This window comes from Pleuronectes platessa, chromosome 6 (assembly GCF_947347685.1).
Source record: "Pleuronectes platessa chromosome 6, fPlePla1.1, whole genome shotgun sequence".
Taxonomy (NCBI): Eukaryota; Metazoa; Chordata; class Actinopteri; order Pleuronectiformes; family Pleuronectidae; genus Pleuronectes; species Pleuronectes platessa.
This window is the reverse complement of record NC_070631.1, coordinates 450,498-474,503: the sequence shown is the minus strand read 5'-3', so window position 1 is coordinate 474,503 and position 24,006 is coordinate 450,498. Positions and strand designations below refer to the sequence as shown.

The 24,006-nt window shown below is 46.1% G+C and overlaps 2 protein-coding genes across 2 annotated transcripts; both read left to right on the top strand.

Annotated features, from left to right (window-relative positions):
* Positions 1-499: 499 nt before the first annotated feature.
* Positions 500-13,697, top strand: LOC128441822 (uncharacterized). The gene is made up of 25 exons (XM_053423926.1): positions 500-623; positions 1,084-1,229; positions 1,348-1,501; positions 1,636-3,152; positions 3,449-3,613; positions 3,726-3,824; positions 4,194-4,431; positions 4,575-4,637; positions 5,022-5,128; positions 5,754-5,891; positions 6,166-6,273; positions 6,475-6,616; positions 8,221-8,664; positions 8,852-8,896; positions 9,001-9,080; positions 9,660-9,772; positions 9,856-10,039; positions 10,871-10,955; positions 11,289-11,434; positions 11,695-11,785; positions 11,937-12,085; positions 12,216-12,301; positions 12,457-12,526; positions 12,618-12,739; positions 13,379-13,697. Exons 1-25 carry the CDS (start codon positions 500-502, stop codon positions 13,695-13,697), a joined length of 4,935 nt encoding a protein of 1,644 aa, XP_053279901.1.
* Positions 13,698-15,655: 1,958 nt separating this feature from the next.
* Positions 15,656-22,250, top strand: mapre1b (microtubule-associated protein, RP/EB family, member 1b). Its single transcript, XM_053424210.1, has 7 exons — positions 15,656-15,823; positions 17,003-17,136; positions 18,394-18,539; positions 19,477-19,678; positions 19,766-19,875; positions 19,982-20,134; positions 21,387-22,250. Exons 2-7 carry the CDS (start codon positions 17,016-17,018, stop codon positions 21,438-21,440), a joined length of 786 nt encoding a protein of 261 aa, XP_053280185.1. The 5' UTR covers positions 15,656-15,823; positions 17,003-17,015; the 3' UTR covers positions 21,441-22,250.
* Positions 22,251-24,006: the final 1,756 nt, after the last annotated feature.

Sequence of the window (24,006 nt, the reverse complement as noted above, 5' to 3'; positions counted from 1 at the left end):
CACACACACAGTCAACAGGAAGCAGTGAATCAAACACACAAAGTCAACAGGAAGCAGTGAATCAAACACACACAGTCAACAGGAAGCAGTGAATCAAACACACACAGTCAACAGGAAGCAGTGAAACACACACACAGAAACACACAAAGTCAACAGGAAGCAGTGAATCAAACACACAAAGTCAACAGGAAGCAGTGTATCACACACACACAGTCAACAGGAAGCAGTCAATTGTCGTGGGGCGGTGCTTTGGGGCTACTCCTGAGTTCAGAGCTGTTTCTAGTGTCATACACTTTATCAACATGTCTGAAGAGTGGGAGTATCATATTTTGTGAACGCTCATATTTGCTATGTGCTAAATGCTTCTGTGTTTTCTCACATGTTCTGTCACTTGTGTCAGGGATGTGTTTTCAAAGCCACAGATGAAGATCAGTGTTTTGTTTCTGTCTCCAATGTAGATGTATTTTTATCTTTGCAGCTCTGTGCACCGTGTTGGGAGATGGCCGTGAATGTGGCAGTGAATGCAGCAGTGAATATACATTCATATAACCGCTGTGAGCTGCTGGCGTGGCTCAACGATACGCTACAGACACGCTTCACCAAGGTGGAGCAGGTATGCACAGGTAGGTCGGCACGGAGGTTAGTCTGAGGGTCTGAGGTGAGCTGAGCCTTCAGGGCCGGGCTCTTTATTTTCTATTTTAGAAGAAGACTGACAGGTTTCAGTGCACATTCATTTTTTTAAACGCATGAAATTGTTGAGTAAGACGATATTCTGATATTTGGTCTATACTGAACATGTTGAAGAGGAGAATAATTGGTCCTAAATATAGTCGCCCATCTTTAGGTTTTACACACTGGAGTTTACATATTAAATTAGTCACATGTTCCATAGTTTACAGCTTTTGGTTTAAACGTTCTTTCCAAGTGTTTCCTGTTAAATCTGCAGACCAAGTTTATTTCTGTTCTGAGACGAGAGATGTCTCAGGAGATGCAATTTCACCAATTTGATCTGTAGAGCAGCAACAACACACACGATGTCGGCCTTTCACACAGTTGACACAATGACTGTGTGTTTGTATCCAGGTGCAGCTTACTGCCAGCTGATGGACTTGTTGTTTCCTGGGTCTTTGGATCTTTCCAAGGTCCGGTTCCAAAGCAATGATCAGCTGGATTCTATCCACAACTACAGTTTAATGCAAGCTGCATTCAGAAAGGTTGGAGTCGTACGAGTAAGTTTCTCTAAATATAAAAGTTGTGTGTTTTGTGAGTTGTTTCATGCTGTGAGAGGGTTATTCTTTTCAAGTAGAGATTTGTGAAGCTTCTCTGAGTTCTCCTCTGTCTCTGCAGTACATCCCCGAGAAGGCGCTGATGAAGAGGAACTCCACGGTGGCTCTGACCTTCCTCCAGTGGTTCAAGCTGTTTTTTGATAAGAACAACAAAGGCCGGGAGTATCACGCCCTGGAGGCCAGAGGAGGACAGAGGATGACTCCTGCTGACTCAGGTGGGAGCAGTGGATATCCATAGATAAACATGTGGCATTAATCACCAAGACTGAGGAGGCTCACCATAGTTTGATCAGCTGTCATGGCTTCCATGTGTGTTTAGATTCCACTCTGTGTTTTCTTCCCCTCACAGATCATCTTTCCTCCAAGACTCCTCGTCGGGAACTGAAGATCATTCTGAAGATGGAAGGGAAAAAAGGGAAAGAGCCGAGAGACAATCCAAACAGGTCTGCAGCAGAAGTGGTGCTGATATCTGACGATGATGATTTGATGATGAATGTGACGAAGGAGCAGAACTCAGACATGATGGTGAAACTACAGAAAGAACCGTTTGCACAGGAGAAGGAGCAAGTGGAGCAAACAGAAGCAGCAGAGGACAGGAGACGTGAAGACACGAGTCCCTGCAGCAGCAACGCTTTGCAGAGTTTCATCAGGAAAGTCTCACGTGAGACTCTGGACTCAAATTCAACCTTCAGCACAAGAACACACTCTAATATATCTGGGCCTTCGCTTTCTGCCATCTTAAACCCGCCCCCCCCAGAAGACGCCATCCAGGCCTGCTCCCTCACGCCCTTCTGCCTCTACCTGTACATGGGGGTCGAGCTGGATGCAGGACAAAGCTCAAGCGTCCTCCTGGTTGGATATTTTGACCAGAGCTCCGGGGTCCGTGTGGTCCGGCTGCTGTGCACTCTGCAGATGAGTGTGGATGCCGCTGAGCCACAAACATCAGTGGATCTGGAGATAGGCACAGACGCAGTACAGTCTGATTCACGCCTTCTGCTTGACACGCTGAAGAGATCCAACCTCTGTCTGTCCAACCTCTCTGTGTTTTACTGCAACGCTCCGGACCTCCGGCTGAGCCGGGTGCTTGAGTCCGAGCTGCAGAGCCTCAGCCCGGGGTTGGTGTCGCTCTGCGGCCTCCCGGGCATCGCGGGAAGAGCCTGCGAGGCCGCGCTCTCTGCCTCCTTCACGTACGTGGTGGACTTTGTTGGAGACATCCACCAGCACTGCTCCACCCACCCCTCTGTGGATGACAGTCTGAAGGAGCTGTTTGCTGGTTACAACTCATCGCAGCCCGTCTCTGCACAGGGTCTAGTTTTCATCCGCACGGTGGGGAACATGGTCGGCAGCTGGACGGATCTAGTGAAGCATTTTGAGTCATTGAGGGGAACAGCGGAGACTGACCGGATCAGAACCCAGCTGATGGACCATAAAGTCAAACTGCACTTCATCTTCCTCTGCCAGTCGCTGGCGCCCCTGCGCTCTATTGATGGAGTTCAGCAGAAAGGTGAAGCAGACGCCGTGGCAGAGCTGAGGCTGACCTCTGCTCTGATTCAGTTCTATGCAACGGCCATTTTCTGTCCCTTCCATGCTAAGAGCTTTGTCAGGAGGCCCGACCTTTATCTCCTCCACGGTGAGGGGGATCTGCTCCCCACATCAGAGATGAACTTAGGCTCCAATGCGATGAACTATATGTCGGCCACTGCTAACGTGGACCTTGGGGAGCAGGAGAGGAGCGACTTCCTGAAGGCTGCAGTGACTTTCTATAAAGCAGTGCTACGGAGTATAGGGCTGAGTGTCCCTCTGCAGCTGGGACGAGTGACCCTGAGGGACATCAACACCGTGCTGAACCACCCAGAGAACATTCATGTAAGAAGCTTCATTTCTTTGGTACGTTTCAGTTCAGAACTTGAACCAGCACCAGTCAGATGTTCACTCCTGTCCTGTTTGGTTCAGACCTTCAGACTTTTCTGTTTAGTCTAATCCAAACTACATTCTACTTTCTTTTTTAAATTTTCTTAATTCAGGTTCCATATATTTGGCCGTATTTGTGTTTTCTTTTTATGTATGATAAAGTTTATAGTATAACTGTTATAAGCTCAATGACTTTTCTTTGTCATAAGGGTTTGATAATAACATTGATATGTTGTGTGTTTCCTCTTCAGTTCAATCAGTTGTCCCGAGTTGGGGTGTCGCGGCTGGGAGTTCAGCTGGGTCTGTGTGAAGCCGGATCTCCAGAGACGGATCAGCTGTCCCTCGACTTCCTCCGTCTCATTAAGACGCTGAGGGACAAAGGGACGAGCAGCACAGGAGGTTGTCACTGGACAGAGGTAAACAGAGTGTTCAGAGGTTTCTCAATTGATACTGAATGAAACATGCGTTGACTGTAGACATGTTGTGTTTGACATGGGATGTCTGTGGAAGAATTCCCTGTGTGGACAGATGTTGAGCGGCAGTAGCCCGGGTTCCACTCTGCACAGACTCCTCCTGACGCTCCTGGCTCTTCCCGGCTCTCTGAGCAGGAAACAGGTGTTTTCTCAGGTGAGTGTTAAAAGCTGAGATTATGTTATTCATGGTCCACAGAGGATGAATCCTCCCGAACTCTAATACCTCCTGACATGTTCCATAAAATATCTGCAACATAACTATTGGCTGGATCATCACGGAAATTTGTTTTACACATTCATGTTTTTCTCACAATAATCATTTTGTTGGGCCCCTGAGTTTTTCATCTCTAGCGCCATCAGCTGTTGAGCGTGTGCATTGCTTTATGTCTTTGGACTAAAGCACTAATGACCTTCCATCAGCACAACATCCGCCTCAGATAAACCTTGTGTTAAGTGTGAGATGGGAAGTGTTAGCATGCTACCATGTGATACCGAGCCCCGGGTTCTGTTCTCCTGTCTCAAGGCGTTCGACGGCACCGAGGCTCCTCCCCCCGGACCTCAACCAGGGAGGGGGACCCGCCGGAGGAAGCTTCCCGTCCCGTGGGGTCGTGGCAGCATGAGGAGAGAAGAGGAGGACGATGAGAGTTCATCTGAAGAGAGTTCATCTGATGATGGTTTCAGTTCTGTGGCCAAACACAAACGAATGACTTCCAAACACATCATTCTTCTGGAGGAGTCCGACCACACCGATAACTCCTCTGGTAAGACCTTCAGGGGACCGGGTTCCAGAGGACGGACATTATCACACAAGTTATAGTTATTATCCAGATGCATCTACCACAGCAGCAAATCTACATGTTGTTTCTAATAATGATCAATGTGAATGTGTTTTTGTTTTTCTCAGATGTGGTTGAAGTCAGGGAGGAACCCAAACCATCTCAGATCAGAAGGCTAATAAAGACCAAGGGTAAGACATTAAGAATATACTGATCATCTGCACTTAGTCAGGTGTTGCTTTCAGTCAGGAACTGATCTCCAGTCAGTTGTTCACATGTTCCTGTTGGTGTGAACGAGTCGGACCCGACAACCTGCTGCTGCTTCACTTTGCTTTCAGAAACACAAACTAGACAAAGTGTCCGGACAACATTTAATCCAGAATTCATGTCTGAAAACAGTTTATTGAGCAGATTCAGTGCAGTTGTCAGTTTGTGGCTTAGATGATGTTTCTGTATTATTATTAATGAAGTGAAGCAGCTGAATCCAAAGGTTTCCCATTCTTTGTCTTGCCCATGTATTTTATTGTAAAACTCTTGAGTCCAGATTTCAGTTATGAGTTGTTTCTGTTTTCCAGCCGAACCAAGTCCACAGGCAGAGATCTTCCACGTCTTGGACAGAAGTGATGATGAAGATGAAGAAGAGGTTTCAGGAAGCGAACCCCCCAAACCAGCAGGATTCCTGGTGAGGTCGAACAGAACAACAAACGACAAGCCAAGACATTTCTTAATCGCACAATATAATTGGCTGATGTGATGTGTTACTTTTGCTGATAATTTTATTAACATACATATTAACTTCGTTTGTAAAACATTTATTTTTTTAGAATTCAAGGTTAAACTGTGAAATATCAAATCCTTATTGTATATCTTTGTCATAAAGGTTTGAATCATTATCTTAGGAATCATTAACATTTGTAGATATTTGTATATCGGTTAAAATATTGGTGTCATCATTTTTTACTCAATAATATCGGCGTCGGCATGGCCTCCAAGAATCCAAATGGGTTGGGATCTATTAACAACATGATTTGACCTGCCATCGTCGTTATTATTTACTGACATCAAAGAGATTAAACTGTTAATCAAGAAAATTATTGGCATTTTTATTGGATATTAAAAAACTATCCGACAGAGAAACAAAGAAACCAACACATTATCTCTGTTGTGATTAGAGGCTCTATAAAATAGTTTCCTCTATTAAACTCATGAATCAGCCAAGAGAGAGACATTTTAAGAACCTATGAATATACATAAAGTGTGGAGAACTATCAGTAGTTATGCTTAAGCATGTGTTGTGTGTTGTGCAGGACTCGAACAGGCCCCTGGTCTGGGGTCTGGTGGAGGGATATGATCCCTGGCCGGCCGTCCTCGCGTCCTGTGGATCAGAGGAGCTGCTTCCAGGGACGAGCACGGTGGAGTGGCTGGGACAGAAGATGTCCTCAACAGTGAGTCGTGTGTGAGGTCCTGACGTTTTGCATTGATTTAGAATCTGAGTCTGAGTTTGAATCTGAGTTTATACTCATAACACACATACCAGCCTCATCTACACAGACACACAGAGTAGTACTAAGCTTACAACACTATTAACTTTTCCCCTCCTTCTTTTTAATGGGTAGAATATCCTGTTCTTTCCCATCGACGACCACCTGCTGAGTAACTGATCCTTAAAAGATGTGTATTCTTTTTATTCTGACTCCTCTTTTTGGGCTCTGATCCCAGGTCAGTTTGCTGACTCTGAAGCCGTTTGCTGCCTTTGGCGAGTACTTCTGTTCCAGCTCCTTCGCCACACACGCCACCTACAAAGAAGCCATTTTCCTGTCACTGGAGGTTTGTGTGTCTCTCTGCTTTCTGAAAGAAACCAACTGGGAAGTGCTGGGACACTGGTCCACAGATAAACCACAGATACAGTCCATGGAAGCAGCTTCTGTCTCTACCATTGAGCTGGTTGACAGATTCACCTGCTTCCATGTGTTGGACCAGTGACCTGAGGGACCTCAGTGTGACTGACTCGTGTTCCTTGTCTGTCAGGAGGCTGCACTTCGCTGTAGGAAACGTTTCCCTGCTCCGCCCGAGGACCGGGACCTGCTGCTGATCCAGATGTTAGACTGGGCCTTCGCTGGCTTTCAACCCACAGGACCGGACGGATTCATACTAACGGCTTCTGTAAATGGTACGACCATCTGAGTACGAGCCCAGATAGATGAACTGTGTTATTACTAGAGATGAGCCGGATACTCGGCTGAAACGAGTATCCGGTACGGATAAAGCACTTTTGCCGAGCACGAGTATTATACGAGTAATACGAGTCAATATCTGTGCTCGGACTGAATGTAAATCCTCACACAGCGTCACAGCGCTCCTCCCCTTCACACAGCGCTCTGCTCACTCACTCACAGAACAGCTCTCTGTCTCTCAGTCACTCAGGTTCGCGGGTCTTTTCCGTTAACGTTTAGGGTTTCTTCAGCTTGAAGTTTGTTTTTATTTCAGTTTGTACTTACTTATTAACCAGTAGAGTTCTGTTAAACGTGGGTTCGTTCAGACGTGGTGCTGGTAGAAAGCGACTCGCGTTGCGTCTCTGCCTGTCGGAGATTTTTTTTTTTTTTTTTTTTAAACAGTTTTTTTTTTTTTACTTTAACGGTTTAAACTTTTTTTAAACCGTCAGTTGGCTCTAACCAGTTTTATTTTACTTCACGCACTGAGTGTCTGACAAGTTCTAGGTAGTAGTGGTATAAAAAATATTACAAATTAAGCTACACACACACACACACACTCCCCCTCTCTCTCTCTGTCTCTCTCTTACTCACTTACACACACACACACACACACACACACCTGGTGTGGAAATAAATTTTAAAAAATTCAAAGTTAAAAAAGAAAGTTATGTTGAGTATGAAAACACTTGTTATTACATTTCACTTCATAATTGCAACAGCATGTGTTGTATTCATTGTTACAAAACTTGTTCTGTAAATAGTTCGTTTGCTATTGTGATCAAAATCATTGATCTGAAGCTCAATGCTGATGCTGTCCTGTAATAGTTTTCTAATCAGCAATAAATATAACAATTTCTGATCAACCCATATCAATTGCATGCTTAAAATAACATACTGGTTAAAGCCCCGCCCATTTCAAGACAACCCGGCCCACTTCCGGGTTAAATCACACCCACTTCCGGGTTAGGCCCCGCCCACTCCGAGTACGGATACGGATACAGATAATTGATATGGTTAACAGATACAGATACAGATACAGATAATGCTGTACTCGCTCATCCCTAGTTATTACCGATATATAACTGGTTGATAATCTGAGAAATGAAGCTGCTCTGCTGGATTCAGTCGTTGTGATTTCCCCCGGAGCTTCAGTATAAGAACAGAAGGACTTTACTGTTCTGTGGACGAGCTGTGATGTTATCACCATTCAAATCCTAGTCAAGTGAATATAAGTGTTGCTTTAGTTGTCCACTGTTTACATAATGCACAGTTTCATAAAGACGTTACAGATTGAACACATGTTTATAAGCTGGAGACGTTGAGGCCACAGTTTTATGTGATTTATCAGAAATGATGTTTATTTGAGGCTCTACATTAGTTACTAATGATGGAGACATATGGTGTGAACCATAAAACTTTCTGTCACTCAGGTTGTTTCAAGGCTGAAGTCAGATAGTAATCTGCATCCTATCAATGGATTTCTATGCATTGCACATATGGTGGTAAGTATTCTGTACTGTTTTGAATGCTATGGTTTTACGTTCGCCTGTCCTCTGTCCAGGTGATGGGGAAATAACCAACCGGCCAATGGCGAAGAAGAACCTCTTCCCAGTGGCCTCCTGTTCCCCTCAGCTCTCTAACTCCTCCTCTCCCCAGAGGTTCTTGAGATCGGGGATGAAAGAAGTTTCTGTGTCTCTGACCAGACTGTCGGGGGAGCAAGGAGTGGGTTCTGTGGGGAAAAGCACCAGAGGGGGAGTGAAGGAGCAGGGATCCAGAGGAGGAGGAGGGGGGGCAGCGGGATGGGAAGGAGAGAAAGATGAGTGGGAGGGAGGGGGGGCGAAGCTGAGAAGAGGGAGGGGACGCAGGAAGAAAAGCCGATGGTCCAGTGAGTTGGATAACGACACATCACCGAACTATGTGCCCTCCGAGAAGAGGAGCTCCATCAAAACCAACATGGTCAACAAGGGCCCCAGCGTCTACACCCAGCCGGACCAGCAGCTCCGAGGTACTCCACCTGTCACTCAAGGTTCATCTGAGTCACACCACAAACACTCCTGTAACATGTGACTGAGAGGAAATCACTGTCTGTGTGTGTGTTCCACTCAAAACAGACACATGATGTGAAACAGGATCATAACTTGAGTTTGATCACAAACCATCGAGTCGTTGATATCAATGTTCTTTTGTTGCAGAGGAAACAATTCGTCGGGTCACAGACTTGGAACTGGACATCGAAGGTGATTAATAAGACTTGATTCTAAACTGTTCCTGTTTATTCATCTCAATCATTCAGTTGTATTACAGTCCTGTTTACACCATCTGTGTTTCTGTGTGTCTGCAGGCTTGTGTCTGTGCTGTGGCTCAGACAGCGTGGCGATGTCCCACCCTCTGTTTAAAGGAAGCCTCTGTTTAAAGTGTAAAGTAAGGAACATGAACATCTCTTGTGATTCAGTGAAGACTCCTCCCAGGTCACTGTGGATCAGACAGTCGAACTGAAGCTCCTTGCATTCTTATGTCCCACTCCTCTGGCGACCCCTAGTGGATGTTCTCATGTCGTCCGTCCAGCACATTGTTGTGAACACCATATCTCAAGAACACTTTACACGTGGTGGAGACACATTCACTTAGATCCATGGATAAACTGATCAGACTGTGGAGGTCAAAGGTCACTGTGACCCCACAGTCTGATCTTCTGAACTCAAACCTCTGAGATCTGCTTCAAAGGGATTTCTTCACATTCGGTATAAACGTGAGCTGAGACCTCACTCAACCCATTTCAGCCTCTAGAACATGTTAAGGACATTTGGGGACTCAAGGTTAAACTGATGGGGTCTGGAAGGTCAAGGTCATGGGATCCGCCTTCAGGGAGTCTCTTCACATTTACCAGTCGTCACTTGGACTGGGACAAACCGTGCTCCCACTTCAGCCCGAGTCAGAACCTCCATGTTGCTGGAACACACAGTCAATGAGTTCCTTAACCTCTGATCCATGTCTCCACAGCTCAACTTCACAGAAACTCTTCATCGGTACGATGAAGACGGATATCAGTCGTACTGCACCATCTGCTGCTACGGCCTGGAGGTGATCCTGTGTGGCAACGACAGCTGCTGCAGGTCGGTCCGCCCTCACACTCAACCTGCTCTACAGATGTTTACTATGGAGTGTCGAGTCCAGATGTCTTGCTCTCCACCCTCAGGTCTTTCTGTGAGGACTGTCTGAACGTCCTCGTCGGTCCGGAGACGTTTGAGAAGCTGAAGCGGACGGACCCGTGGATCTGCTTCCTGTGTCAGCCGCACCGGGCCCACGGCGCCCTGATGCCCAGGGAGGACTGGAGCATCCGAGTCCAGGAGGTCTTCGCCAACAACAGCGCCATGGCCTTCGTGAGTGCTCCTCACCGTGACCCTGTCTATACCACATGAGTTTAATATGTTTTACAGTTTCACTTGTACCACACACCATCAATGTCTGAGGATTCATCTTCACTCTGCAATGAGGGGATCATTTGTTCATGATTTACATTCTTAGTGAATCTGTAAGAATTTGCCTTTGGGACTCGACTACAAGTTATTTTCATCATGAACTAGTTTCTAGATTCATTGTTTTTCCTGTAAATCATCAGAAATGAGTGAAACCTAAAGTATTCAACTTAAAATGATGTAAAACGGAGAAAGACGTTTTTAATTGATAACTGATCAGTTCTTCATCAACCAGGACGGCATGACTCTTTCATTTCAGTGTTTGTATCGTAGCTTCAGTCTGTTACTGAATAAGAATTTTATCTATTAACTATTTAACTTGAACAATTTAGTTTTTCATATTCTATTTAATTTAAAAGTTACATTTCAGACATTTCTGTATTAAATTTGACTTTCTAGAATAAACATATGGATGCACCTTGGATCTAGATAAATATATATTTAAAATAAACTTATTTGTAAAGACAAATTAAAGTATAAATGCATCATAACTTTAAATATCTAGAATATTGTTTAAATGAGCATCTTCTGAACAGAATAACCATAAAATAACAACTTTTATATCATAACAAATATTAATACCTGAGTCTATTAAGATCAGATATCAGCAGCAGTAGATCATAAAATAAACATTTTCACTGCTTTTAAAAGTATTTTTAAACATGAACTTAACTTTATCTTCCATTAATAACTGATGACAGCGACTCAGTTGTCACTTTGTGTTTCCCTGAGTAGGAGCCGCACCGGGTTTACCCGTCCATCCCCGCCAACCAGCGCCAGCCACTCAGGGTGCTGTCGCTGTTCGATGGCATCGCCACCGGTGAGTCAGCGCCTGGAGCCTCTGGCATCGAAGACAGGGGCTCAGCCCTGACCTGACCTCTCTGACCTCTCTGACCTGCTCTGACCTGACCTCCCTGACCTGCTCTGACCTGACCTCCCTGACCTCTCTGACCTGACCTCTCTGACCTGACCTCTCTGACCTGACCTGACCTCTCTGACCTGACCTCTCTGACCTGACCTCTCTGACCTGACCTGACCTCTCTGACCTGACCTCTCTGACCTGCTCTGCTCTGACCTCTCTGCTCTGCTCTGACCTGCTCTGAGAGAAATGTGTTAGAACCTCAGAGTGTAAGCCCGTTGGGTTTCTCTTCAGGTTTGCTGGTGCTGAAGGAGCTCGGCTTTAAAGTGGAGAAATACTTTGCCTCAGAGATCTGTGAAGACTCCATCGCTGTGGCAGCCGTCCACCACGATGACAAGATCATCCATGTGGGTGACGCCCGCTTAATCACCATGGAGCATGTATGTACACACACACACACACACACACACACACACACACACACACACACACACACACACACACACACACACTTTCTTGTTGTTTAAAATTGTGCTTTTCACTCACATGACATGATTACCTAACTCATCTTTTGCTGTTTTGTTTGGAGGACTGTTAGGAGAGGTAGAACAAATAAAATCAGATCTACAGATATATATATATATAAATATATATAACGGCTAAAAACAATAGTAACCCTTTGTTGTGTGTGCCGGTCCAGCTGGAGCAGTGGGGTCAGTTTGATCTGCTGATCGGTGGCAGCCCCTGTAACGACCTCTCCATCGTCAACCCGGTCAGAAAAGGACTTTATGGTACGAATCTGATCATTTTTAATAATAACAAACGGTCCCTGACTCCATCTGGAAAGAAGCTGCTTCCTCATTCAGACCTTTTGGTTGAATTGAATCATGTTTAACCCTTCGCCTGCTCTCCTCCTCCTCGTTCTCCTGGTCCCTCCTGCAGAGGGCTCCGGCCGGTTGTTCTTTGACTTCTTCCGCCTCCTCCAGCTGCTGAAGCCCAAAGACGAAGACCCGCGGCCGTTCTTCTGGCTGTTTGAGAACGTGGTCTTCATGAACACCCACGACAAACTCAACATCTGTCGCTTCCTCGAGGTTCGTCCTCGGTCCGATTCCTCCTCCTCTTCCCCCCCCCCCCCCCCAGTCCTTGTTGCCCTGCTGGTTTTAGCTCAGATGTTTGGATGGCTGACTAACAGGGAGCTTCCTCTCATTGGATCTTTGACAGTGCAACCCGGTGCAGTTGAACGCAGTCAACGTCAGCCCGGCCAACAGAGCTCGTAACTTCTGGGGAAACATCCCGGGGATGAGCAGGTCGGAGATGGATTCATTATGAATTAGAGCTGTTCAATCACTGACTGTAGCAGCTGTAGTAAAACTAGAGAGTCATATAAGTAGCACCACAACACTATGATGTGCATGGTGCCTCGTCTGGAAGATGACGTGTCTGTGCTGCTTCTCCCCGTCAGGCCCATGGCTGCGTCTCAGAGCGACAGGCTGAGTCTCCAGGACTGTTTGGAGGTCGGCAGAGAAGCCAGGGTCAGTCCCCTCTTCAGTCTTATTCTGCTTCTTGTCCTCTACCATCCGACCCTAACCCATTTGTCTTCTCCTGGACATCGTCTGAGTTCAGGTGACTAAGGTGAGGACGATCACCACCAGTTCCAACTCTCTGAAGCAGGGGAAAGGCCAGAGTCTGCTGCCTGTCCTCCACAACGGGAAAGAGGACAACCTCTGGATCACTGAACTGGAGAAGTAGGTGTTCTTACACTGGGATTAGGACTGGCTGGGTGTGTTGGTGAGAATTGCCAGAATGCTAAAACATGTTGGACTAAACTTAAGGATGGAGTGTTTGCTAAAGCTACTAAATGCTAAGCTATCGTCAACAAAGACTGTGAGGACAAACAAGCGAATTCACTCTCATGAAGTGATGGTGTCACCATGATGGTGATGGTGTCACCATGATGGTGATGTCCACGTGAAGCTGTTGATGTGGTCGTGAACTTCTTCATCACTGGAGGCAGGCGGCTACCCTGCGATCCTCAGCCTGTGTTTCACAGCTCACACATCACAGCAGGTTGAGACCAGTGGAGCCTTCAGCCTGACGCTCCTCTGACCTGCTGCCTGGACCCACAGCTCTGTCTCTGTGTCCTGGTGCCTCTCAGACTCACTCTCACCTGGAACGAGAAACCATACTCAGTAGTAGTAACAAGGTCAATACCTTAGAACCATGTTGTGTCCCAGAAGTCCACTGACTATATTTGGATGGAACAAATTATGGGTGTTTGAAATAAGAACTGTAACACGTCACCATTTCTCTTTGATTCACCCGACTTATAGAATGAAATCATTTGGGTCTAGCTAACACTCTCCTTCTCCTTCATTGGTCTCCAGGATCTTTGGTTTCCCCAAACACTACACCGACGTGCGCAACATGAGCCGGCAGGAGAGGCAGAAGGTGCTGGGGAAGTCCTGGTGCGTCCCCGTCATCCGGCACCTCTTCGCTCCCCTCAAGGACTACTTTGCCTGTGAGGAGCTCTGGAACCCATCCACCACATCCACCTCCCAGTTCGCCACCTCCCAGTCCTCCACCGCCCAGTTCGCCACCGCCCAGTCCTCCCCCTACGAGTCCCCCCCCTCCGACTACTCCTCCCCCTCCGACTACTCCACCCCCCAGTCGTCTCCAGCCACTCTAGAAAAGCTCCTCAGATAGTGTGTGTGTGTGTGTGTGTGTGTGTGTGTGTGTGTGTGTGTGTGTGTGTGTGTGTGTGTGTGTCTGAGTGAGAGCTGGAGGATAAAGGGTCTCCTCTGTTCTCCTCAGCTCACAAACAGCCTCTCCTCTGTGGTTCCCTGATGCTCCTGTAGTCTGCGGTTCCCTCGAGGCTCCTGCTTCATGTCACACATGTAGTTTCTGCACATCAGGCTCTTTGTGCTGGATCCAAAACAAAAGGCCGATTATTCTCCCTCTTCTGTTCATCTGATTTCCTCTGAGCCTGTTGGGTCCAAAACCATCTTCATTGTTTGTGTAGTCAGTTATAGCCTGAATATTGTGAGATTATAAAAGTGTCTACATTGGACATTTTAATGTTTTTATCAATATTTAAGAGAGCACGTGTGTGTTAGGTTTGTTGTTCACTGCTGCTGCGTTTGAAAGTCACGTCTGTTGTTTCCAGGAGAAAAGAACAACTGCAATTCTTTCAAATGTTAAATCATTATTTTTAAACTGATTTCTCCATTTCTGGATCCAAAACTAACCATATTGTGAATGTTGATTTTTATGTGTGTGTTTTCTGTTATTTGGGCTTTTTCCAGCCGTAGCTTGAAAGAGACGAACACTAAATGATGCTATAAGAGTAGGAAATGGCCAAAATCCTCCTGCATCATACTTATTATTGATTACTCATTTACTGTGTCTATAGTATTATTATTATTATTATCATTATGACAATGAAAAACATATAATTCAAGGAGTACAACAGTTTTAACAAATCATCCAAAACCAAAAATGTGAATAATGTTTTGTACCGTCTGTGGTGCCTGAGACTTTAGTCTCTGCTCTAGATACTAGTCATGTGTTAGGGTTAGGGTTACATGTATGACTGTTTGCATACAGAATGTTTTTAATTGTATTTTAACTTGGTTGTGTTGAGGACCAATGCAAGAGAAAACAATTAAAACAAATTTCAGAACTTTATTTCACTTGTTTATTTGTTGATCTGTTTTAGAGTTTTTTTAATTCATGGATTTGGGGTAAATTTTATGGGGGGGGGGCAGCTCTATATCTTCCGTTTCATTCATTTAGATTTAATTTCTCCCTGTTGCACATTTGACTTTTCTTGCATTTTCACATTTTATTTTATTGTATTTTAATTTCTTGCTGCCGTGACATTTCATTCCATTGAGCTTCAGTTCATATCTTTGGCACACGCCCCCCTCTCCATCATCAGGACCACGGGGGGGCGAGTCAGCAGCTTCAGGTTCCTCGAGGTCCACATCACTGATGACCTGACCTGGACCCACCACACAGACTCCATCAGGAAGACGCCCAGGCAGCGGAGGCTCCACATGGACTCCAGGATTCAGGTGCACCACAGAGAGCCTCCTGACTGGCAGCTGCACCGCCCTGAACCGTGAGGCTCCACAGAGGGTGGTGCAGTCTGCCCAGCACATCACCAGGACGGAGCTACCATCCATGGAGGACCTCTACACCCAGCGGTGCAGGAAGAAGAGCAGCCGGATCATTAAAGACCCCCATCACCCAAACCATGAACTGTTCTCCTGCTGCCGTCTGGCTGACGGTACCACAGCCTCCGGGTCGGCAGCACCAGGTCAGAGACAGATTCATCCCCCAGGACTTAAAACTCTTAAACTCCTCCAATCTGCAGTAACTCCACTAAACCAGCACCTTAACATAAGTGCACTATTAAATATAATTGCACTAAACTTCTATTTTAAATTTTGGCTGTTCTATTTTTTATAATATCTATTTTTTGCTTGTTTGTGATATGCTGAGCGTGGCTGTAAGAGCCAGTGACTGATGGATGTGATCGATGTGAATTTGACAATAAACTTTAAACTTTGACTCAATATTTTATTTGACTTTCTTGTCACGTTGAGCAGGTCGTGGCTGACGTCATGAACCCGGTTCTTCCGCTGCCGGTGAAGAGGAACCGGAAGAGGAACCGGAAGAGGAACCAGCAGTCGCAGCATCAGAAGCAGCAGCAGCTCCACCATCAGAGCCGCTAACGTCCTCCCAGCGTCCACTGGCTTTTTAGGACTCGCTCCCACACCAGAGAAACATCTTCGTGTCTGAGAGACGTGACCGGTTCTCCTCCCCCGGTAAGTGCACCTGCTCCCCCGGTAAGTGCACCTGCTCCCCCGGTAAGGGCGGCTGCTCCCCGGTCCCGTTACGGAGCCGGAATGCGAGGCGGCTAAGCTCTGCTAGCTAACATGCTAGCTCGCCAGCAGCGGACCGGGATGCGCCCTTTAGAGTCAGCGGGGGAACAGCGACGGTTCTTCGGGTGCAGCAGCCTCCGGTGGTCGCTGAGGAACCCGGAGAACCGGACTCTATGGAAAAGTCTGTCGCATGAGAAGCTAACTGAGGCTAACGCGGTGCTCCGGGTTCAGGGCGGGGGCTTCATGACTCACGGTAGCCGGTGTGGAGCCAGCTACGCGGGGCTAGTCCGCGCTCAGCGTCCGTCGCCATTAGGGCGCAACTGACAACTGGCCGTCAGCTGTCGAGCGGGCGCGTCAGTAGCTGCGGGTCAGTAGCCGCGTGCTAAGCTGCATGTCCCGGGAGCTAGGCTGCAGCGGACGGGGCTAGCTTCTGGAGCTAGCTGTTGCTAACGCTAGCCTCCAGGCTCCTGGACGTGGCCTGTTGCTGCTGGGACTTTATTAGCCTGGATGTTACCAGAGGCCAAAGGTCACTGGTTTCTGTTCTGTTTCCACCAGTCACCAGTATCACACTCTTCCTACAGGACCGTTAACAGTAATCCACCAGTAGATCTGATGGAACGTCTCCTGTCAAAAGAGATGAACCAGTGAAATCATAAGTCACTCAAAATGTTTTATTAGAGATGAATTCACAGATCTCACTGTCCAGAGATAAAAGCCTTTGTGAGTTTATTTCTTAAATCTGAACAACACGTCATTGTTCTAACGTTCCAACACAACGAGGTGTGAGTGGATTCACTGTGGACATGTTTCCAGAGGACTGATGACTGGCTCCTGATGAAAGACATCATATTAACTGGACAGATATTTATGAGTGATTTATTATGAAGTAATAACTGCCTCTGCTGTGCATGGCTCAGGTCTCAGTCATGGTTCTTAACAAACCAGTGAAAAGTTCCTCATGGAGAATGACACCAGGATTCAAACCGACTCTCGGCCACCTGCCATGCTGGGAGAACATGTGTCTGTACTGGTTTTGATGATACGACAGTTACTGGTGAAGCAGACCAACTGTCCTCTTGTAAATGTTAATAATTCTCATATCTTCTGTCTCCTCCATGGCAGCACGTGAGCGACCATGGCTGTGAACGTGTACTCCACCTCAGTGACCAGCGACAACCTGAGTCGCCATGACATGCTGGTTTGGATCAATGAGTCTCTACAGATGAACCTCACCAAGATCGAGATGCTGTGCACAGGTGAGACCAGTATGAGAGCTCTGGATATATGATGTGATACAGCTCCTTCTGCCTCTTTCTCAAGAGTCACATGATCACAACCTCCTGCATGAGGCTGTCAGGGACTCGACCCGGGGTCAGGACCCATGAACCTGCTGACTCCTGAACAGAGCCCTGGTTTACAGGTGGATCTGTTTTAATGTGCACCAGGCCCCGACAGTGTAACACCAGCTGACTCATGACCTGCTGACACGTCTCTACTGGGATCCACACCCAGCTTCCTGTGTGTACTGGTGTCGTAGCCCTGCAGATAACATCTGAATCCTCAGGTTCTTAGAGTGGGATGAGAAGGTCAGAGCAGAGGAGGACGGAGACTTAGTCCCAGGTGGACGGGAAGATTAGTCAACTTCTGTTTCTTCTGCAGTTGAAGAGTTCATATCAACATAAGAGGCAGATATTACTACAAAATAAAAGCTTAATAATAATCATCTACAGCCTCTATCTTCTGTATGGATGTAGTTATGTATAAGTTTTATTTCCAGAATCAGAAATGAGCTCAACACTTAATTTCCTGACCGAAGGCTGTGAGGTCACTGGTCACACGTAGGAGGAGGTGCACTGGATTGAGATGGATGGATTAATCATAACTTTATTAATCAACTGCAAGGAAGCTGAAGAAGGAAACTCATAGTTTGACTTCACTTCCCTCCAATGTGCTCTTCAGATTATCAGAGTAGTTGAGGATGGTGCACATCTGTTCACTGCTCATCAGCCCTTGAGCCAGGCAGTACAGTGCTCATGGAATGGGTTCAGAATGCATCATTAAGACGTCTGCTGGTTTCCTCTGTTCTTTGATTATTATTGCGATAGAAACGTTTCCTGGATAGAAATTAAAGACACGTTGATAGAACTCATCCCATCCGTGTTTTGACAGACAACACAAACAGCCAATGATAATACGACTAGAACCGCACCTGTGGCTGAAATGGCGACGCCCACATGAGGTCAGGTCGACGCCCACATGAGGTCAGGGCGACGCCCCGAGCAGCAGCACATGTATTGATGTTTAGGTTCCTGCAGCGAATCGTTCTCACCAGCTTCAGGTGTTTTCACTTCTTTGTTGCAGAAGAGGCGACGCCCAGTTTATCCAGCAACATGAATATGAATATGAATAGTCAGGTCGTTTTCATATCGCCCAGTAATACTCAGGCCCTGGAACGACTGGACTGTTTCAACCTTCTGAAGAACTGAAGGTTTCATGGTCTGTCTTTGCCGCAGGTGGAGCCTACTGCCAGTTCATGGACATGCTGTTCCCCAACTCGGTGCCTCTGAAGAAAGTGAAGTTCGGGGCCAAGCTGGAGCACGAATACATCCACAACTTCAAGCTTCTGCAGGTCTCCTTCAAAAAGATGGGAGTTGACAAAGTACGTGATAACACACACCCACAAAACTAATCTTTATAGAGAATGAAATGTCAGCTTCTGCTCACCTCTGATGAAGGATGTCAAGATACCAAAAGTTTAGTAGTCGTTACCGATTCCATGAAATGTTCCTGATTCTCAATATCCAAATAAATCCTTACTTCAACACACACTCCCTTATAAAGATCTGACCCCAGGTCAGTGGGGGGGCGAGGATGCTGCTGATCTGTGAAAAGAAGTCAAACGTCACGTCTTCATCAGTGGAAGCTCCTCTTCATCATTACAGGCTTTCAATAGAAGACCAGTTGAATTAGTAATAACTTCACATTGTGTTGATATTGTCAACAGACGATAGAAGGGCGTGTCCTGCTCCCCTGGTTTCCTCTGCTGCTGTAATTTATTCATGAGCCACTTCCTGTCGGTCCTTTGTTTTTTATGCGTGACTCTGGATGTTTGAAATCTGTCACACAGAAGAACATCAGTGTGTTCATATTTACATATTGTGTGTTTGATGTGGACTTTGTGGTCTCACATGTAAGGTGTGTGTATTGTGTGATGTCAGTTTCCTCCAGTCCTGAGTATTTGTTTGATTTCATGTTGTCGTGCGTGTTTCAGCAGAAACATTGTTCATGTTCTTTATTTCTACACAGACTCATTGGTAGTTGGTCAGTTTCTCTTTCACATGATTTGTATTTAGGCTCAGAAACCTGCTGAGTCATGATCTGTGATCCTCTAGTCTCAGAGTATTTCAGGTTTCAACTCTTTGATGTGTCTGTTGTCCGTTCAGCTCTGAGTGTCGCTCAATGAAGAAGTTTTATAAGTTTCTGGTTTTAGTTTGTAAACTCGGTCCGGTGCTTTAGTCTGGACGAGCAGAAACTGAGCTGGAAACGATGACTCAGCAACTCTCAACCTCTTGCTGATTGGTTCTCTGCTCTTTCAGATCATTCCAGTGGACAAACTGGTGAAGGGGAAGTTTCAGGACAACTTTGAGTTCGTCCAGTGGTTTAAAAAGTTCTTTGATGCCAACTACGATGGGAAGGAATACGATCCGGTGGAGGCCAGGCAGGGCCAGGACGCCGTGTCCTCCTCCAACGCCGCCACCTCAGCCTTCAACAAACCCCCGAAGAAGGCCTTGAATCCAGGTGGGTGTGGTCAGGGAGTCTCCATGTGAGGAGGAATGTTTGTGTAGCTTCCGTCTTTCAACGATCTTCTGTCACGTGTCTCTTCAGCTCCTCAGAGGCCACCCGTCGCCAAGGTGGCGCCTAAGCTGGCTCCGGTGAGCGTGAGGAAGACGGCGATGGGAGGAGGTGATGAAGAGAGGACGGAGCTCCTGAACGAGGTGAGCGCACCACTGGACAGAAAGGAGAACTTTCTAAATCCAGACCAGTCTCTGGAGACATGAAGTCAGAAGTAGAAACGATGAGTAATGTAGAGTTTGTCCACAGCTGGAGATCCTGAGGTCCACCTACTCAGACATGGAGAAGGAGAGAGACTTTTATTTTGGAAAGCTGCGGAACATTGAGCTGATCTGTCAGGAGAAGGAAGGCGAGAGCGACCCGACTCTTCAGAGGATCATCGACATCCTCTACGCCACAGACGTGAGTTCCTGCTTCCATCCGGCTGGAGTCTCTTCTGTGAATAAAGATGTTGATGCTCATTCATTTTTAAGATTGAGTTACACATTGTTTTAAAATTCAAACGGCAGCACGTGAAGCAGTTCATAAGCACATGTCTGTAAATGGACGAGTCTCCATATTGAACTCTGAGCTGGTTCTACACTGAGCTTCAAGAACCAGTCAGTGAACCTCAGTGTCCTCCTCAGTCTAATGCAGATCTCAGTCCAGTTCAGTGAAGTCTTTTTTCTTTAAACCTCTGCACGAAGGTTTGATCAAATATAAAAATGTATTAGAGATGTTTTCCTGGTGAACATTGTTTGAACTTGAGGTAAGAGAACTCATAAAGTGCATCACCAGCTTTATTTAGACTGTGGCTCTGTGACATGTTCCTGCTGATGTCCAGAGGAATGTCCTGCAGCTCGTTTACTGAGGCTCAAGTCTTCACTGATTCTAGATCAGAAGAAAATATGAATCATAAAGACCGTAAGCTGGAGAATCAACCCACTGTCATTGGTTTGAGAGCTGCTTTAGGAGCCGAGAACCAGGTTGTGTCTGAAATCATCGTTGGACACTCCCAGAATTCATGTAGTGTTTATTTTAAACTTACTATTAATACTTTAATACGTTTTAAGCATTTATATCTAAGTGTATAAATAAAATGGTTTGTTGTTTCTGAAGACCAATATTTTTGACAAAGAGCAGAAGTAACAGAAAAAGAAGAAGCCCTCTGTCCGACATGTTTCCTCCTTTCAATGCTGCAATGCATGATGGGATATAAGGATTGGTTAGTGACCATTTCTGTCTCCTGTGAGATCCAACATGTATGATCTAAATCATTCACACAGCACCACTGATGCAGTGACTAGTGAGGGAACGTGACATGTGTCGGAAACCTCAACTCGCTCAGTTGCTCTGGACGTTTTCCTGCTGGTTTCTCACATTTTAATGGGAAAAGTTCCAGAAAATATCCAGAGCAACTGACCCAGACATTTGTTCTCACCTGCAGAGCGTGCAGAACCTGCAGAACATGTGAGGAACATGTCAGGAACATGTGAGGAACGTGTTCAGACTTCATTGCAGGTCTGAAAACAGCTTAAAACTCAAACCTTATTAACTGATGAGCTGGATGTTGAAGCATAAACCAGGAAATACTGGTTCTGCTGAACCGTCTCTGGTTCTCATCTCTCTCTCTCTCCTTCTATCTCTTTCTATCCCCCCCCCCCCCTCTCCATAGGATGGCTTTGTGATACCTGATGCTGAGGAGTCAGAGGAGCCAGAGGAGTTTTAAAGCTCCAGACTACAAGCAGCTTGTCTCTGACGCCCTGGTCCACAAACGAGATCCTTCCTCACGCCCGGTTTGGTTTTTATATCCGACACCAAACCTGATCTGGATTTGTGGCCCCTCATCTTCGCCACCTTCTTCTTTCCTGAACCTGACTCCCAACCTGCCGGACGTCTTCCTCACAGCTCCTCCCCTCTTCCACGAAAGGTCTCTGACCAGTTATCAACAATCGAGCCTCGGTCACTGCCACTGCTCTCCACACAGCTGCCCCCCCCCCCTCTCCTGGAATCCCAACCGTCCCCAAACCAGATAGTGATTTACATATCGGGCTTTAGAAATGGAAGTCCATGTGATAAACAGTGATGTTCTGTGTGTGTGCGTGTGTTAAAACATTTGAAACAAATCAAACATGACTAACTCGGCTGTCGAGTCACAGACCACTTTGTCCCAGACGTCCCCGGCTGCGTGTGGTCCCCCCCCCCCCCCCGTCATGCAGTTTATTAATTTGGAAAATAATGAGGGGAAAACCCACACTCCCCACAGAAGCTGAGTTTAATATCGATCGTAGCAATCTTTCCAGCTGGTGGTGATTTCAGACGTCCAGTATCATTGGATGAGCAGTTTGCAGAAAGTTAAACGTAGAAGATATGAAGGAATCGAACCTGTGGGCTCGGGGTCCGGTCTGTGACCAGGCAGCAGGCGGGTTCTTCTCGGCCTTTTTTCCACCTGTGATGAATTTTCTCCGTGTTGATTTTGTCGTGTTCAGCTTCAAATGAGCTTTTGTAAATTGATGCTCGTAAATTGATGCCCCCCCCCCCCCCCCCCCCCCCCCCCCCCGGCAGAGCTCAGTTCTTTGGAGCTGCTGTTTCCTCGCAGCAGCTCGTGTTTGTGCCGCTCACACGCTCCCGCTTCACATTTCACGCTTTGAGAACGTGTGATTCCTTCTACCAGGAAAGTGGCTTACTCCTCCGGGCGACCCTGGAAGAGGCTTCTGGAGCTTTGCAGGCGGTGGCCTTTGAGCAACACGCCAATGTTTAGTAAGAAAGTGCTAAAATAAAGTTAGAGACTGCATGATTGTTTTCATATGTTTTTGTCTTTTTGGAAAAGTCTGTTTTAAGGAAAATGCACTGTTTGATACCAGTGGCCTTTGATCAGCCCCTTGCCAATAACACAAATCTGACGGGCTCCGCCCGGATGAAGGGATCCAGAGCAGCCACCTGACGAACACTGTGAGCTCGCACTGCGGCTGCTCCTCTAGCCGCTCGCCTCTCCAGGTCCATCACTGCAACTTCAAAACAAAGTGTGATGGATCTGAACCTTCAACCTTCACGCTGCCGCTCTGAGGGCGTCCGCCTGTTTTCTACTTCCACACCCTGATTCGTTTTTTTATTAATATTGTTTATTGTGGATCTGATTTGAGACCAGTTTTTGTATCATAATTTCTGACAAGTTTGTATCTGATTAGAAACGAACAAGAGTTGATTTCACGCAAACAGTAAAACACACAACTTTATCTTAATGGCCTTATTCATAAAGACTTTTTTCCAAAAGTAAATATTCTTCATAACTTTTTTTCCTTTAACTTTTCTGTGTCTGCTGTTCTGGGTAAATGTTTGTGCTGTTACAGTCGTGTTTTTAAATGTGTTCTGAAAATAAAGTAAGTTGGAGATGTGTTGGACGAAGGCTCGGATGTGTTGCCGCGGCAGAGCGCCTGTCTTCCAGTGAAAGATCAAAGAGACACACAAATTAATATTCTGTCAAATTAAAGATCTTGGTCCAGTCATCACGTTCGTCTTTGGATGAACACGTTCTGAAGGTGTTGTAGCTAAATGTTAGTTTCCTGCTGTTGACCCAAACATCGTCTGGGTGGATTTGAACTTTGTGTTTTCAGTTCAAAGCGTCTTTGATCTTCTAGTCTGTGACTTTGATGTTGGCGCTCGGTTGTTAGAATCTGACTCGGGACTCGGAGCTGACGGAATTTCATCTTTCACGTCTGAACAATGTCCCACTTGTTTTCTCTGTGGTGGTCTTTATTTTATTTTGAAAATGCAGCATGAAAATAAGGTGGTCGTTTGTTGTGGGATCTCCTTCCTCCTTCAGTCTCTGCCTCCTCTTCCTCACTGATGAGGAGCAGACCTGCTGCTCTGATCTCTGTTCACTCTTTTATTCTGAATGTTCTGAACATCAAAGGAAAACTGCTGAGAGATTCAGACCTATCACATCTTCATAAACCAAACTAGAAAATAATGCTGATTTGATTTTTCATCACATTTCAGGTTTTAGAAGAATCTCTTATTTACATTTTGCCTCAGCAGCTGAAAGTCAAAACTGAAGTTCAGACGCAGCATAAAGGCAAACTCTCTGAAAGTGATGAGCAGATTTTCACTAAAAGTTAAATTGTAGCAATTTTATTTTATTTGGAACCTACTGATGTGCCAGAGTTTCTGAATCAATCAATTTCGATCTGCATTTAATCAATATTTTATTATGGACTAAATGTCTAAGATTTTTCTCATGTTTTTATCTAACGATCAAAAGCTGAAACAAGGAAATGTCTCGTTTGGTTGGACAG